This window comes from Sturnus vulgaris, chromosome 3 (genome assembly GCF_052056855.1).
Source record: "Sturnus vulgaris isolate bStuVul1 chromosome 3, bStuVul1.hap1, whole genome shotgun sequence".
Taxonomy (NCBI): Eukaryota; Metazoa; Chordata; class Aves; order Passeriformes; family Sturnidae; genus Sturnus; species Sturnus vulgaris.
In genome coordinates, this window is record NC_142245.1 from 108,298,655 (window position 1) to 108,315,076 (window position 16,422).

The following is a 16,422-nucleotide window of genomic DNA, read 5'->3' on the forward strand; positions in this document are numbered from 1 at the left end:
GGTTACCATTTATGAACTGGGTAATGTTGAGGTCACAAAACTGAATGACAAATTACTTCCTTTCTCACTGCCTCAGTTTCCCCAGTTGCATTTGTACTTTGCTTTGGGAATTTGCAGGCGTGTTTCAAGATATTGCAGTTTTATGTGCAGCAGGAGAAGGAGAGGGTCTGCAAGAGAGGAGCATAAGAGGAGAGAAAAATGCACTTAAGTAACATAGTCAAAAAGGAGGACTGAGGTACAGTTTTTAAGCATCTTAGACTTACTGAGACTTTTCCACAGTTAATCTGTGGAGGGGAAAAAGAGCAAATATCATTCCTCCAAGCCAAAATGTAATGCTGGACTGCATCAGTACTGGCCTATTCCCACTTCTGGGTGGCTTTGGGGACAAGGGATCCAAGAGAATGTTTATCATTATATGTGTTATTACCTATCCCCAGAGGCTTATTTGAAGACATGGATGGATTTCAAGGGCTGTTACTCCTAAAAGTAAAGTTCCATTTTGGTGCTGCCTTGATTCATGTTTACCCCATGAGACTGTCCATGACAGACATTCTTTATCTGTGCTATGCTGGGGCAGGTGGCCTCTTTGCCTTCCAAACACAGCTGATGTTCCCACATGCCCCAGGGAATAAGGGCATTATGGAGATGGGCTTTAACTGAATTGTCTGTTTTTCAAAGGCCAATCTTTTTTTTCTTTTCGGCAAGAGTTGTTTTCTTCTTTCCTTTTGGAAGGCATCTGTACAGACTTACTTAAAAACAACGCTGATGTAAACTTCCTCCCCTTTTTAAACTTAATTCACAATAACCTAAAGGGCTGCTCAAGCACGCTGCCCATGTTTAGCCTTAAACCCTTTGTCACCAGTTTTTTTCTCTTCCCCATATACTGAGTCAGCCAAACCTAATTACCCTTTAATCAGTAAAATCAACACCTGCTAACAGGGTGGGCTCTTTTCAGCAAATAGTGCTTCCCTTTTCCAGAGGCTGATAAATTTCCAGGGGTCCTATTGTTTCTTTGTCCTGCTGATAAGGAGCTTTGACTGATAATCTGGTAATGGGTATGGTTATCTCATGCCTGTAAGACAGCAGTGGTGAATCTTCTTCTTGGCAAGGGCAGCAGAACTAGGTGAGATAAGAATTATACATAGATGCCAGGAGTCAAATCTCTTGGTATTTTCTCTTTAAAACTTAGGTCAACCCTGGAAAAATATGGGTCAGAGAGGTTTGGTAGGTGGAATTAAAGTATCAGGTGAAATAAAGAGCAAGGCAGCCTGTAGAAGTTTCTAGGTTTTTTATCTTGCTTAAGCAGCCCTTTGCAAAAAAGGGTGCAGAATTGTCTGCAGAGAGAAGGGGCTGGGGCTGGATTGTACAGAGCTTGTTGGACCTCAGGCTGTGTCTGTGCTGTCAGGGCAGCCCAGAGTCACCACTGGCTGTCCTTGAGGAGACACCTGCAGCTTCACTGGAGACCCTCAGTGTGTGAAGAGGTGTTGTGGGAAGGAGGTGCTTAGGTGCAGATCAGGCCTGAACAGCCTCTTATTCCTGTGGTCATGGGTAGGATTTTAGGTCAAACTCCAGATTTACCACACTGCTCTCATCCTCTGTGTGGCTGTTTGGAACTTGAGGAAGTGGCCTTATTGGCAGAAGGCAAACGCCACAGGACTTACAGCTCCCCTTGGGATCTGGTTCCAGTACAGAGACCATCCCAGGACAGACTTCTGGTGCAAAAAATTACTCTGGTATTCATGGCAGCACTCTTGAAAATGTCTTTCACATATAATCAGGCAGCCAGTCTGATATTCATCTGAGAACAGCTGAAACATTGTCAGAAATTTCAGAATAAGAAACACTTTACAAGTTCATTCAACTCTGAAAAACCCCCAGAGCCCTTTGCACTGAAGTTTCTTACACTTGTTTTTAGCTCTAAAATCAACGTTTTTTGAGAGTTTCACTTAATTCCATGTGGATGAACAGGACAGAGGAGTAAAAACCACTTGTGGTTTTCTTTGGATGTTTCCACTGAGGTTATTTTTGCTGGCTAGGAGCTGCAGCTTTGTTCAGCAGCTGTGTGTGAGCTTGGCCCCATCTCCCCTTGGCAGCCCCACACAGTGCAGCTCCTTAGGTTTGAACATATGGATACACAGGCTGCTAAATGTCTGGTGTTGGCTTTGCCTGTGAAATACATCCTCCTCTGTCTGCACCAACACTCAGCTTCTGCCCTAGCCTACATATGTGGAATATGTCCATTATTTACATGCAGACATATGCCTGAGCTGCAGCTAAGGCTGGTGGCCAGAGCCCAGGACCTCCTTCCTGTACTCAGGGACAAGAGAGTCCACTCATCTATCTGTGTCCCCAGTTCTCAGATCTTTCAAATTAACATGACTTGCTCGATGCTGCCTGGATATGGATGAAAATCAGGCAGGATCAAATACTGGATGTGCTTCCAGGTGAGCTGAAGCCTTCCTTTAACTCTGCAGGGTGAGCAGGGCTCAGTGATCTAGGGCCATGCCAGTTGGAGGTTAAAGTAATTGCTATGGAAGGAGCCAGAACTACTGGGTCTCAAGGCCAGGTTGGATGGGGCTTGGAGTAACCTGGTCTAGTGGAAGGTATCCCTGCCCATGACAGGGAGGCTGGAGTTAGATGATCTATAAAGTACCTTCCAACTCAAACCATCCCATGATTCTAGGAAAACCACAGGTCTGGTCCTGCTGAAAAACCCTCTGTTGAGTTTGATGGAGGATTGAGGAATCCAGTGGATTAGAGGGAGCCTGGCATGGCTTTCTGCTGTCAAAAGATAGGAGGGTTTTGGATACGTGGCTGATACCACTCCCAGTCCTGCGATGAGATGCAGGAGGGTTTGATCCCTGGGCCTGTGCAAAGTCTCCTCCACTATAGGATCACTCTCAACAGGGGACACAATATTTTCCTGTCACCAGTCTGGCAGGACACTGCTGTTCACACTCATTTCAGCAGCAGCTACAAATACCCATCATACCAGAAATCTATGTGAATTCAGGTGCTTTGTTTTGGCCTCCCTCCTTTGGAAACTCTGCTCATCCTTCTGTCTGTCAGCACCAGAGAGACAATAGCCCTGCATATCTTATCCAACAATAGCTGGGCTCCTCCATCCCAGCCCCCCGGTGCACCCCTTTCCCCGAATGCCCCCCCTGCAGCTCGCAGTGCCACAGCTGGACAGCTGTGCTCCAACAGTCTGCAGCAAATTTGGGCAAAGAGGTGGCTTTTAGGACCCTGGGAACTCCGCCAAGGCTCAGGTAGGTCTGTCTCATTCGTCAGCCGGGATTCATTCACTCCCAGGGATGTGTGTGTGTGTGTGTGTGTGTGTGTGTGCCGAGTGCTTTTCCTTCCCCGCCGCTGGCTGCGAGCCTTCCAAGCCATGGGACTAACGCTGTTCTCCGGGCGATGAGGAGTGCTGGGCAGGGGCAGAAACTGCTTTCCTTTCCTCTGGAACAAAACAAGCCGTGAGGACACCTAAGGATGTGCTGCCCAGAGGTGTTTCCCACCTCCACTTTCCTCCTAGGACTCATGTGCTTGACAGCTTTCAGCAACTTTGCCAGGACTTCTGCAGACTTCTCAGGTAGGGAGAAGTGCCGATCCTTTCGTGTGCTGCTCGTGCATGGGGGCTCTTATTCCAGTGCTCAGGAGCAGCTCAGGGAAAGGGGATGTGAGCAGATTTGGGGTAGTTATATGGGGAGTAATTTTAATCTTTTAAAAATAATCTGAAGATGAAGTGTGTCTTCCATAAGAGGATTTTGAGTTTCTTAAAAGCCTTTCTCAATAATTAACAAAACTATTTCAAAAGAGTTAGTCTGACTAACTTTGGGAACAAGAAAAATAATAGAGTCAACTTGTGTAAGTTTGTAGCAGGAATGGTATAAACCAGTGTAAGTTTTTAGCAGGTTTTGTGCTGTTTCTCATAGGAGTGATAAGGAGTGGATTAGGAGACTGGGAAGGTTTAGGACATAAATTAAAGCTAACATAGCAAGCCTAAATTATTTTGTAGTGGGCCAGATTCCCTCCTCCTACCATTCAGCTCCTGATTGTTGCAAAAGTCCCCTGAGTTGAGATAAAGGAGGTGCATGCACAGAACAAATTATATTCTGACCCTGTGTTTTCTTAAGCTGCAAGAAAGTGTCTCGTTTATTAATATTTTCTGAATCTAAAAATGTTTATAGCACTTGTTCTGAGTTGTACACAACAGGTGAGTACCCAGCACTTTTAAAGTGTGGAGTCCCATGTAAGTATTACAACTCTATAGCTGCATTAGTCGCTTTAAAATTATGTTTCTACTTCTCTTCTTTCTGGATGTGCATGTGGATCTGAGAAAACATAATAGATTTTATTTTGCAACTTCAGCAGGGCTGTTCAGTTTGCTTGGGAGTGCCCAGTGAGGGCCACTTTTCTTTTTGGATATTGGTTCTAATTTTGGGTCTTAGTGTGAAGAACTAGCCTGGCATACTCTTTAGGGGTGTTTTGCAAAACTCTTGTGGTGGATAAGAGCAGCCAATTATAGTCTGCTGATGAAAAAGTGTCATTTGCAAGGGTTGAACCTCACTGGACTTGGGTTTCAACACATCCCAGCACTGCTGCTCACTCCCTGGGAGTGCATGTGTCTGTGTGCTGTGAGAAATTTGTGTTAGAAAGGAGGAGCTTGTGGTGGAGGGTGGGGGAAAGAATATATACGGTAGCTGGAAGTCTTAATGTGAATTGAAGGGGGCCGGCTTGCCTGTGATTCAGTCTTTTTTAGGGGCACATCAGTCCTGGGGGCTCCCATTCAAGGCAGATCTGCCTCTGAATGGAAAGGACTGAGGCATTTCCCTGTTTCTAGTGTGCTTTTATCCTTTTCTTGGCACTGAGCTTTCTCTGTGCTCCTGCTTGCAAGCAAGTTGATGCAGAAGGGGTGCATGGAGTGGGCATGATGAGAGCAAAAGCTGCAACAGGGAAAGGAGTTGTCTTTCTGAAATGTAGATAAAGTTTTTGCAGCCAGGCCAAATTGCCAAGCGTTAAAATGTGTACAGGTGTCCCAGGGCAAAGGTGCTTTACATTGTGTTTGTACAACATAGCTGGAACAGTGGAAGGAAATTCGATAGGCTTCAGTGGTGCTGGCAGGGGGAGCAGATGCTGTTCTTTTAAAAAATGGATAAGAAAGTTGCTGATAACAAAATAATGTTTTCTGTAGCATCCAACTGAACTGTCATGTTTTGAGAGAGGAGAGGTGGCTTATATTCCTGTGTGTGTGTGTGGCAAGGCTGTGCTCTGAAGCAGGGTCTGTATTTCCAACAGCACAACCTCCCATGAATTTCCATAACTGTTGAACCCTTCTGCCAGGTCCAACCTATGTTTTCTGATAGCAGGCTTGGCATATGTCCCCAGTCTTCTTGGACTGACTGTACCTTGCAGGACAGGAAACATGATTTGCTGCAGGAAAGGGCTGTACCCAGTGTGCAGCAGCTCAAATATAGTTTTGTAAGCTCAGGAGCTGAGTAACCACAAGATGAAAGGGGGTAGGAAAAGATACAGCATTTCCCGAATAACACTCTATACTTTCCCAGCACATATTGCACTGACCCCCTTCACCTCCCTCCAATGCATGAGGGTTTGCAGCATGGGCCCCTCTGAAGGAGCAGCAGCCCAGGTAACTCTTCCTACCTGATGGAGCATCTTGTTTGTCACTGTTATCCCTACAAGTGAATTGTCAGCTGGCTTAAGGAATGGAAGGGGGGCATCCTTCTAACATTATTTGACTGTAATTGTTTCTGGTCTGTTATACACTTTTCTATACTTCAGCATGTTCTGAATTTTTCTCTGACATGACTGGAATTGAGCAGGTGAACATCTTTGGGGAAGACATAGCTTTACTGTGGCCCATCCCATCTAGAGGTGGTGCATCCAAAACATAAATTGTCTGCACCCCAGGGAGATGAGTGGATTTGTATTGGGTATTACTGCTGAGGAATGTAAGCTTGCTGTGACCCCACAGAGGTTTCTGCAGCAGTTGGTGCTGCAGGGAGATGACACAGCTCTTTGGGATGTAAAGGCTTTTCCAACTTGCAAATGAATAGCAGTACTGTTCAGAGCAGCTGATGCTCTTTGGGGAAGAATGGGGGTTTAAAACTCAGACCTGTAGACCTTGTATAGCAGCAAAACTTCTCTGGCTTCTCAGCTTGGTTTGACTCAGCATTACCAGGGATGTGCTGCTGTTTGTAATAGGTCATGGCTGTGTGGTGGTGGCCAGACTGCATGGATCCAGCTCTGGAAGGAAAGCTCAGGGACAACCAGTCTTGAGCTCTAAGCAGATCATAAGTCAGCAGCACCGACCTGACTTTCATGCTGCAGCTCTGCCATAGGGCTGGATAATGGACTTACCAAGAACTTCACACCCAACCACATCCCACTGCTCCCAGTACTCTCCCATGGCTGGGTCTTCAAGGGATGTGTCTCTCAACTGCAGGAAGATTTCATTTTTATGTAGGTCTTGGCAAGGCACTGAGAAGGTGCCCAGAGATGTGGTTAACTGATTCTCAGCTCTCACAAGAGAGCACAAGCAGGGCTGTGGGGACTTCTAACCCCTGGGCACAGAGTCTCACACTGGGGCTCCATCCCTCCTGTTTGAACAGCTCAAAGGGCACAACGTGAACATGAGCAGTGCGTGTCCTGCTGGGGACTGGTGCAATCTGAGATGTAAGAATTCAAATTCCTTTTAAGTGAAGTATTTGAACTATGTGAAGAGTTTTGAAGTTGTTTTCTTTAATAGTTCTTTAAACATTGATGTTTGCAGCAGGGTGTGGGGGTAGGAAGCAGATCCTGAGGTAGAGAGTGGAGTTATCAGGCACTTTGCAGCCACTTCTTAAGAAGACCTGGACTTTTTCTCTGTGGCTGCTTGTAGAATGGACTCTTGGATTAATCTCATTCTGTGATCTGTTCTTGTGCTCAGACTGTTTGAAGGCTTAGAACCTGCTGTCTTGATGTGTCACTTACTCCTTGTGTTCAAGGTGATACTTGAGTACTGTGATGAGGTGTGGGGTAAGAATCTGATCTTTGAATCTCTCTGTACATTAACCATAAACCTCTAGTCCTAATCTCAGTAGTAGCAATGGATTCTCCAAAATCCTTGCTCTTTGATAGAACTTCACCTTTATTTTAGGCCCTTTCTAATTTTAGTAAGAGTCCAAGACAGAGCAATGTCCTTGGCCTGCCAGGGGAAGCTATGCCATAGCTCCTCTGTGTGGGCTCTGGGAGGCACTGATCCATGTGCAGTGCACAGGCCTTGCTCCTCAGAGGGACAGGGTTAATGAAAATGGGGCCAAAAGTGGGCTTTGATGCTAACTTTAAGTGCAGGCATTGAAAGCTTAGTCAACAGCTATTGCTCATATCCTGTGTGCTCTCTCTGCTCAGCCAAGATGTTTCTGTCTCTGAAGATAAATCATGCAAGCACATGTTGAATTTTGCTCTGCCCACTGCTGCCACGGTGACCATTTAACTTCCAGCTGCCTATCTGCAGGGAATTAAACTTGTGTTGTTATCATGCAGTGCTTCAATTCTCCTCAAGGATTTTCCCATTCATTAGCTGATTTCAGGCAGAAATGTTGGGCAGAAGGGTAGTGGCATCAGATCTATGTGATTACTACAAGTTTCATGTTAATGGAGACAGGTCCCTCCACTACTGCAGAAAGGGTTGTGAACTCAAGCATTTGCAGACATCAGAGAATCCACTGCAAGGACCTAAGCCAAAAACTTAGATTTCTAGGCATGGAAACAGCTTGGCTGGGAGCTTGAGCCCTTTCTGACACAGGAAAACCCAGCTGAAAGGAAAACCAGCCCCGGTAGTGCTGCTCCCCTTGGGCCTGCTTTAATGTTTATGTTCCTTGCATTAGATTTTGGCACAAGCTGGATGTGAGCAGCACTTTGCTTAAGGGAGCTGATCTGGCATCGAGCCAGATGAATACTGATAAATCCCATCCACACCCTGCAGGTGAGCCCTGGGTAGCTTTTGGAACCTCTCCCTGGAGGCCCATCTTGGTTTTGAAAGCACAAAGATTTTTGTTGTTGTTGTTATTATTGCTAGTGGTGGTTGGTTGTTTTTTTTTCCCTTTTCCCCAAGAATATCAGGTTTCAAGTGAAAGCTGCTTTTGCCACCTCCCTGCTAATTGGCTCAGTGTGTTTGTTTGAGTGATGAGAGCTGGAGTTGGGGAGGGGAAAGGCACTTCTCCCTGATTACATTTAATCAGTCTGTAATAAAGGCAATTTGTTTGACAACTCCATTCACCAAATTATCACCGAAATCTACATGCTAACAGCTTCTGAATGCCTAATAGCCCTGAATAGGTCCAGGGTGTTAAGGGGGATCCAGGATTTGTTGAAGGTTTGTGTTGTAGGTTTGAGGCCGTAAAAGAGGGCATTTTCAAGGGAAAGGCAGATACGCCACCACACTGGAAAAGGAATTGTAACTCAGTAATGAGGGCTGAGCCTTTGACCTCAGGGGCAAACAGACATACTTTAGACTTTGGTTAAAGACTGGGCCAAATCCAGGCCATCTCCATACCTTGTCTTGGGGAAGGGCTCTGAGTGATGAGGTAGGATGGACCTCAGGCTGCTGCTTAGAGACGTCCCTGCCCCAGGTGATCTTTTCCTCCTCAGCTGAGGCTGTATGAGTTACCCCATCCATCACAGCTGCCTGTGCTGCAGTTGGGCTTACTGAGGGTAAACTGCCTGTGCTAGGGTAGAGAAGTTCTCCTTTGCTGAGCTGACAAAATCCAAAACCTCAGCAAAGGTGGTTTAAAACCACTTGGCCTCTTCTGATAATGCTCTGGAGATGTGGCTGCACGGGATGGGAGCTGAAGGGAGTGGCTGTGTCTGGGAGCCATGGCTGAGGGGTTCTCAAAGGGGGAAGCTGTAACTGGGGTTTGTGTCACATATGTCACTTTGCCGGTGGAAAAGACTCTAAAGAGCTCAGAGAGCTGGGAGGTGTTGGAGGAGGAAATCAGTGGGAGTTTGGGTGAGTATCAAGTGCCAGATCTGCTGCTCTTGGGAGAGCAGGAAAAGATCAGCACAATGGCTGGGGCTATTTTGGTGCCTGAGAGAGTTGTTCTGTTTTATCAGCGGGGATGCAGCTTTATGGTAACACCAAATACCACGTTAAGCAAAGATACAGGTTTCTGTCCACCTCTGTCTGGAGGCATGCTCCAGAAAACACTGTGGGTTTCCCAACAGTTGTGATAAAAATGCTGTAGGAGGAATCTGTGCCTACTGACTGTAAAAATACTCAGCATTTACTTTTACTGACAGCTGAGGGGACCAAACTGAGCTTCAGGATGACAAACACATGTTTCCAATTGCTTGTGTTTGTGGTCCTGGGCAGTCACCAGGGATACTGCTGTTACTGCTGCAAAAAAACAGCTGCTGGTTGGTGTTTGTGGAACCAGGGAAAGGAGACACAGTCTGGGAGGGATGGATGGGGCTGTTGTGGGTGCCAGGATGTCTCATGAGGGGTCTGTGTGAAACCTCATGTATGAAGTTGACTTCAATGAACCAATGACTTCAAGCTCCAGAGCCATATGTGTACATCTGGCTCCTGTCACATGGAAATCTACTGGTTTAGCCATCACAGCTGTCAGCAAGAGCCAAGGGACCTCAGGGATCTCAACATCTGTCTGATGACTGGCAATATTTTTATTGTAGCTACTAATTGCAGTACTAGATCAATACTAGATAGTAATAATATAGAAAATTATTATTTTTGTTAGTACCAGGAACACTAATTCGTAGTATGAACAAAAAAAGGAAAAAAAAAAGTGGTAATTTTAATAACTTCAAAGTATCCCAGTATCACACTAGATGCACAAACAATTTGAGAAAATTTTCCTGACAGCATACTTCCTATGTCTGTGTGTTATCAGATGCTTATACACAAATGCTACAGAATTAAAGAAAGCAACTGTTTATATCCTCAGGTAAAGTTTTTCCCTGACTTAAGGCACTGTGAAAGCAGATTTGATATGTTACAAATAGTTTGGTCAATAAAAAAAAAGATGAGAATTTTGACGTATCCTTTTTTCAACTGAGATACTTGGAAGCAAAACTCACAATTTAATCTGGAGGGTGGGGAGAATAAGCTTAGTCTCTGCAGGAAGAGAAAAACTGTGTATTTACACTTGGCACTCATGCTGATCCTTTTGTTGATGTTAATTTAAACACGGTCTGATCTCCCAAAGTGCTCGGCGTTCAGAGCTGAAGATTGGCCTGTGCTGTGTTTAGGTGGGTGTACAGTGATTTAGTTGGCCAACACCAGGGCTGTTTACATGTCTTATTTGAGACTGGCTGCTTATGCTTGGCATGTTTGTGCAGGTAGAGATTGAACTTTCTGTTTTCTGTTCCAAAATAGCAATCCCAGTCCCTGGGGCAGGCACTGTTTAAAGCAACTACCTATTTTGTTTTGTTTTTCTGTGCTTTTGTAATTTCTTTATACAAATACCCAAGACCTTCACAGATTGTGTCCTTTGAAAGGTATGTGACTGCCTGCAAGAACAGACCCAATGTGCTCCTCAAAGTGGTTGAGAAGACTTTTGGTCAGGTTGGTTAGGTACAACACTACAAGGCTCCTCGTGTCTTTGCCAGTGCTGTGCTTCATTGATCCAGCATTGCTGTTGTCTGGGATTTTTGTGTTCTTTCCAAAAGACAGCCACAGGCCAAAATCTGCTCAGCTATGAGGCGGCTTTGCTGACTTGCCAAGAGCTGCACAGAAGCACAGAAGTTAATCCCAGCTCATCTTCTTGCAGATTAAAACCAGTGTAGGAGTAATAATTGGGAACATATTTAAGAGAGTTGCTTGGGTTACCTGTTATTATTATTTATTTACTTAGCTGCTCCTTTTGCCTGAGGATGGATGGTGAGTTGTGACTCTCTCAGCCTGGGTTTGGGCTAACCCAAATGTGCCTGGCTCAGCTCACTAACTGAGGGTATGAACTCATTTGTAGTAATTAAAACGATGAATGTCTCCTCTTTTGGCGTGTGCAGTGCCTGGCTGCCTGGAGCCCAGTGTGTGTCTTCTCACATCAGAGAGACAATGATGAGTTGGTAGGTCTGGGTTGCACAGGAAAATAAATCTTGGCTGAGTCTTTTCAGATATACTCTATGCTCTTGAACTGTCTTAGTAGATGCTGTGGTGTCAGTGTTGATGAGGCTTCTTCGGATGCTGAGGTTTGATATTCAATAATCCCTCTTAGATCCATCTGGATCCTTGCATGAAGACAGAGCAGTGTGTGTGTGACCTGCAGTTTGGGCAAACCCCCCGAGTGCTCAGGTGTAAGAAGTGTGTTTGAATGAACAGATGGTTCTGCTGAAGAATTTACAGTAGATATTATCCAAGCACTTTAATTGTGGTGGGCAGGGGAACTCACATCCAGTGTTGGCAAAGTATTCCATATCCTTAACAAGGAGAAAGAAAGAGTCCAAAAATATATTTCCTTTTTTAATGTTACATTTAGAGAAGAAGGCCTAGAGACCCAGAGGAGATTAATCAGCCATTTACAATCAAAGAACTTCACTGTGTACTTTTGTGTGCCAACTTTTGAACTGATATCAATACACTATTTACCAGGAGAGGGATTTTTCACTCCTCCAGCAGCCCATAAGAGAATCAGAATTCTCAGAGTGTAAGAGGAAGCTGACTTGAGGTGAGATACCCAAAATCCTTGACAGACTAGGTACCTGATGGTGCTACTTGTCAAGAAGGGGTCATTCAGACCACCTACTCTGAGACCCCCTGTGTGCTCGTGTTATTTTATTTTCATCTGCTATCAGATGCCTGTGGTTTTGCTGCTATGATATTATCAACATGTGTTTTATCAGCCTCAAGGGTTTAAAGTGGGCTTTTACTCCCACTAGTAAATATGAAAACAAACACAGCAGTGTGGGGATTTTCTGCTAATGTTTCCTTTGTGATTTCTGCATTACACTGTGGGCTGGTGTTGATATTAAGGGCGCTCTACAGCAGGTGCAATTCCCGACATTAATTTCCCATGTTTGCTGTATTTTGCAAAGGCTTTTGGCTCATATGTTTTTTCTAAAAGTTGTGTTGGGCCAAGAGTGCAGACACTTAGTGCAATTAAAGTGATAGGTGGTAATTTGAGCTCCTACGGCTGGGTTATGGATTATTGTTTTGGGCCTCAGTCTTTGGGAAATCTCTTCCCTCTGTGGTCTGTGTGGGGCCTGTACATGCTGCTGTGGCCCTGGCAGTGCCCATAGGATGCTATGGGACAAAATTCTGCTGTTTGGTTTTGAAAAAGTTTAGCTTTTGTGCGAAACATTCAAATAACAGTATTATTATTCAAATCAAGCATTTGGAAGTTAAGAAATGTTAAAATTAAGGTAGTTTTAAGTGCTTGAGTCCAGCCCTTTGGGTACTTACATAACTCTTTAATGAGAACATTCTTTTTTTCTACTTCCTTGGGATTCCTATGTTGTCCAGGGCACAGAACAGTGGCCTGAAAATTATTTTCTTCATTCTTCCATTCTTTATGGCCCTGGGGCCTTATTTCCCGTATGTTTAATGGTACTTAAATCCTATTATGTTATTTAAACCGTATTCTGCTTGTTGTGAGGGAGTTACTTACAGAGATGTACCTACCCTTCTGGAAGTAGTCTGGAATGTTACCTGCATTGCACACATAAAGATCCAAGGCAGAGAGATTGGCATCAGGAGCTCTAACTGCCCAGTGTTTCAGAGTTTGTTCAATATCTACCTTTTCCTCCTCTCTTGAGCTGTGATAAGCAGGAAGAAATGTGTGGTATTCAGAGCACAATTCCTTCTCCAATATTATAATATCTATAATATCTATGTGCAGATGCACATAGATTGCACAGGTTAAAATGAACGATTCAGATGCAAAGTCATGTGCACATAACTGAATGTTGTAGTTTAACATCTGCAGGCAGCCAAGCACTACCCAGTTGCTTGCTTGCCTCCACTTCCTGCCTCCAAGTAGGACAGGGGAAGACAGGGGGAAGAGTAAAAGCAAGAGAACTCTTGGGATGACATAAAAATAATGAAAGAGAAGTGGAAGAAATAAAAAAGAAAGCAAAATAAGTGATGCCAAGGCAATCACCCACTGCTTCCCACAGGCAGATTGATGCTCAGTCAGTTCCCAAGCTGGTTTACCCCACCCCACTCTGTTTTATTGCTGATCATGACACTACATGGCACGGGATGACTCTTTGCTTGCCTGGGGTCACCTACCTGGCTGTATACCTCCCAAAATCTTGTGCACCCTACAATCTATTTGCTGGAGGGCAGAGTGAGGGACAGACAAAGTGCTGATGCAGTGCAAAAACTGTTCAGCAATAGAAAAACATTAACATATTATCAGTACTGTTTTGGTTGTGGATCCAAAGCACAGCATTGTACATGCTGCTACCAGAAAATTAACTCCATTACAGCCAGACACAGTACACTAAGGAAAGGGCAACATTACACCTGTATTTTATGTGTAGTATGAGCTAGAGGTTGATATCATAGGAAACCTTCAGCTGGCAGATATGATCTGAGCCATAAAGTGCATTTGTGAGAAGGGTCTTGTTTTGCATAGTTTTTTGTTGTGGTTTTCTTTTTTTGTATTTTTTTTTTGCCCTAGAGCAATCATGATTTGAGGGTTACTTTATTTGGGATAAGAATTCTTAAAATAAAGTTACAAATTTGGGGTCAGTTCTCGAAACACATTTTAAAAGATCTTTTAAAATGAGTTTTGAAGACATTTCCCCCTCCAAATCTTTTTTTGCTTGCTTCTGTCCCTCCATAAAAGAAGGGAAAAAAAAATGTATGTGTGTCTATTCAAAGGCCCAAATAAAGATCCTGCAGTGCAAGTGATATTGCTAAAAATAGATCCTCTGGGATTTGTTCAGTTTATTTCTCTCAGGATTTTTATTGTGTGGGTAACCCCTTGGAAACCGAGGTTGTTGATCTGACTGTTTCCAAAGCATGTCTGTCTCTTCATGTATCCTTTGTACAGGGGCCACTTGTGTTGTGTTAACACTCTTTGCTTCCTGGTTTATGTGCTCATCTGAATTCCAGCTCAAAGAGGTTAAAGCCTTATAAAAGTGAGTGGGGCGAGGAAGTGGCTCCACAGTTGATGCAGGAGTGCACACATCTGTGACCCACGCTGTGCTCACATGTTAGTTTATTGTTGGCCTCACAATAAAGGATAGCGCTGGGGTTTTGTTCAGCTAAACAACTTTGATGGAATGAATTGTATAGAAAAAAGAATAGATGAACCCTGGCTGTTATTTGCCATAATGTTCTTTGTTTTAGCTGCAATGTGGGGGATGCAGAACTCCCAGAAGAGGATGGCCCCTATAGCAGCCAAGAGGAGCTGATGGATTGGAGAGGGATGCAGAGAGACATTCAGCAAGAAGGGGTGAACATTTTTTCTGATTTAGATTTGCTTGTCTTTAGCTGATGGCCCCAGGCTTTCACTTGGGTTTTACTACAGAAGCAGAGACTCTGCTGTACCAATAAGTTGCACGGTAAATGTGTTTGGTGCCATTTGCCCTGGGTTTGGTCCAGAGTTAATGTGCACAGATAGTAGTTACTGCATTTGGCAATGGTACAGCCGAGTGGCTGGATTGTAAAGGTCCATCAGCAGCTGCAGGAAACTGAATGCTTGGTGTCAGACAATCCATTTTTCTTGCTGGATAAATGAAAATCTCTTTATCTCTCTTTTCATAAACATTGTCCATATAATTGGAGGGCAAGGTTCAAGTTCAAACTGATAAGATTATTTTGCTTCCCTAAGCTGCGTGACAATGGTCCCCTTGGCAAATTAAGCCATGGATCTCCTTTCGCCGTAATGGGAACCAGTCTCATTAGAAACAGAGCTGGATTAGTGATGAGTCCAACCTCCCAAACAGATACACATTCTGACCCCAGCAGGCCTGAAGTGCCTTTTGTTCACTCAGCCTTCTCTGCATTTTCCCAGCACTCCTACATCTGTGTGATGGAGCTGGGGTGATTATTTCTGCTCAAGCAAAGCCTGCTGAAGCTGAAAAACAAGCTGATTGGTCAGCATGGTATCACAATAGGAATGATAAGATTTTTAAAAAATGTTTATCTTGATTTAAGTCACTGGAGTGCAAGACCGATTAAGTTGCCTGTTACAGGGTATTGAAGATTAAGGGCCAATTGTCACTGCTTTGACCTGTGAGGAAGAGGATCCTTTTTTGCCTCTCAGCACTGCTGTCATCTGAATCTATTCACACCAACCTCGCCAAAATATGAGCACAGGAAACTCTTTTCTGAGGACAAAGAAAGACAAACCTTTTCACCTGTGACCCGTGTCTGTTCTGTCTGTCCTTCTTCATGCCAGTTTTGGCTCCTGAGGGGTTGTTTGCAGCCATGTCCAAGCTGCTTTATCAAGCAGGTGGGACTGAGAGTCCTGAGCTGGCTCTGTGGACACAGTGCCAGCAATAGAGCAGCACAGCTGTGCCTACAGCAGATTCCTGGACAGATGTTGTGGCACAGGAGCAGTGCTGAGCTGTATTGGGATTGTATCTATCTGTCTGTCTGTCTGTCTGTCTATCTATCAATCTATCTATCTATCTATCTCAGCAATTTTTCCTCTTGCTGAGGGTCCTTAGCTCTGGGAGACTAGAGGTGCAGCCCTAGCTGATTCCAGCTGCTCCCATGAGATGGAGCCTTGCTGAGGATGCTAAGAAGGGTAAATCTCACTGCTTCCTGGGTTGAGAGCCATTTTCTGATCCTTAAGGATGTCCTTGTGCCCTTGCATCTCTCGTATGTCCTACTTCTCTGATCTTAGAGGTATTGCTAGGAGCTTGACTCCTGGATGGAAGGTTGTGCTTGAAGCAATCTGGCAGGGAGGGCAGACTGTGGATGTGATATTTGAAAGTTGTACCAATGGAAAAATGAGCCTGGTCTGTTATTATAGTACCTAGTTGCTATTGAGTAGCCTGGGAGCTGATGCTGAAGTGGTGAGGAGTCTTGACTTGGTGAGTAATTCACTAAAAATCAGTGGGCTCTTCTCATGAGGGAAAGTTGGCTTCTCTATATGCCCACTCCTGATGGGTAAAAAGTGTTTTTTAAAAATTTTTATTAAATGTGATTATCAAGAACAAGGGTTAACCAGGGTAACTAGCACTGCTAAGCTGTAGTCTGTGTCTCACCAGCCAAACTGCAAATGGGCAGCCAAAGAAACAGATCTGTTTTCTGTTCTTGTTACATTTCTGGATATATTTTAAGGTTTCTCAGAAAGATCAGAACAAAGAAACACCCTCTGACAATAGCAATCTCTTTTCTTCATGGTGCAGCCTGAGGAAGCATTCAGACCCTTTCCTTCTGGGATTGCTCATTTCCTCTATTTTTTTTTCCCTCCTGAAATAAAAACAATACTCTCCCAAAAG

The 16,422-nt window shown here is 44.4% G+C and overlaps 1 protein-coding gene across 3 annotated transcripts in view; it reads left to right on the plus strand.

Annotated features, from left to right (window-relative positions):
- Positions 1–3,353: 3,353 nt before the first annotated feature.
- The window catches only part of EVA1A (eva-1 homolog A, regulator of programmed cell death), a 201,926-nt gene continuing 188,857 nt past the window's right edge, over positions 3,354–16,422 (plus strand). The window contains exon 1 of one of the 3 annotated variants that reach the window (XM_088162487.1): positions 3,354–3,592. In XM_088162487.1, the coding sequence (XP_088018613.1) occupies positions 3,493–3,592 (100 nt within the window). In that variant the 5' untranslated portion in view covers positions 3,354–3,492. The remainder of the gene's footprint in view (positions 3,593–16,422) is intronic. The other 2 variants (XM_088162486.1, XM_014872954.2) reach the window with 2 other exon arrangements.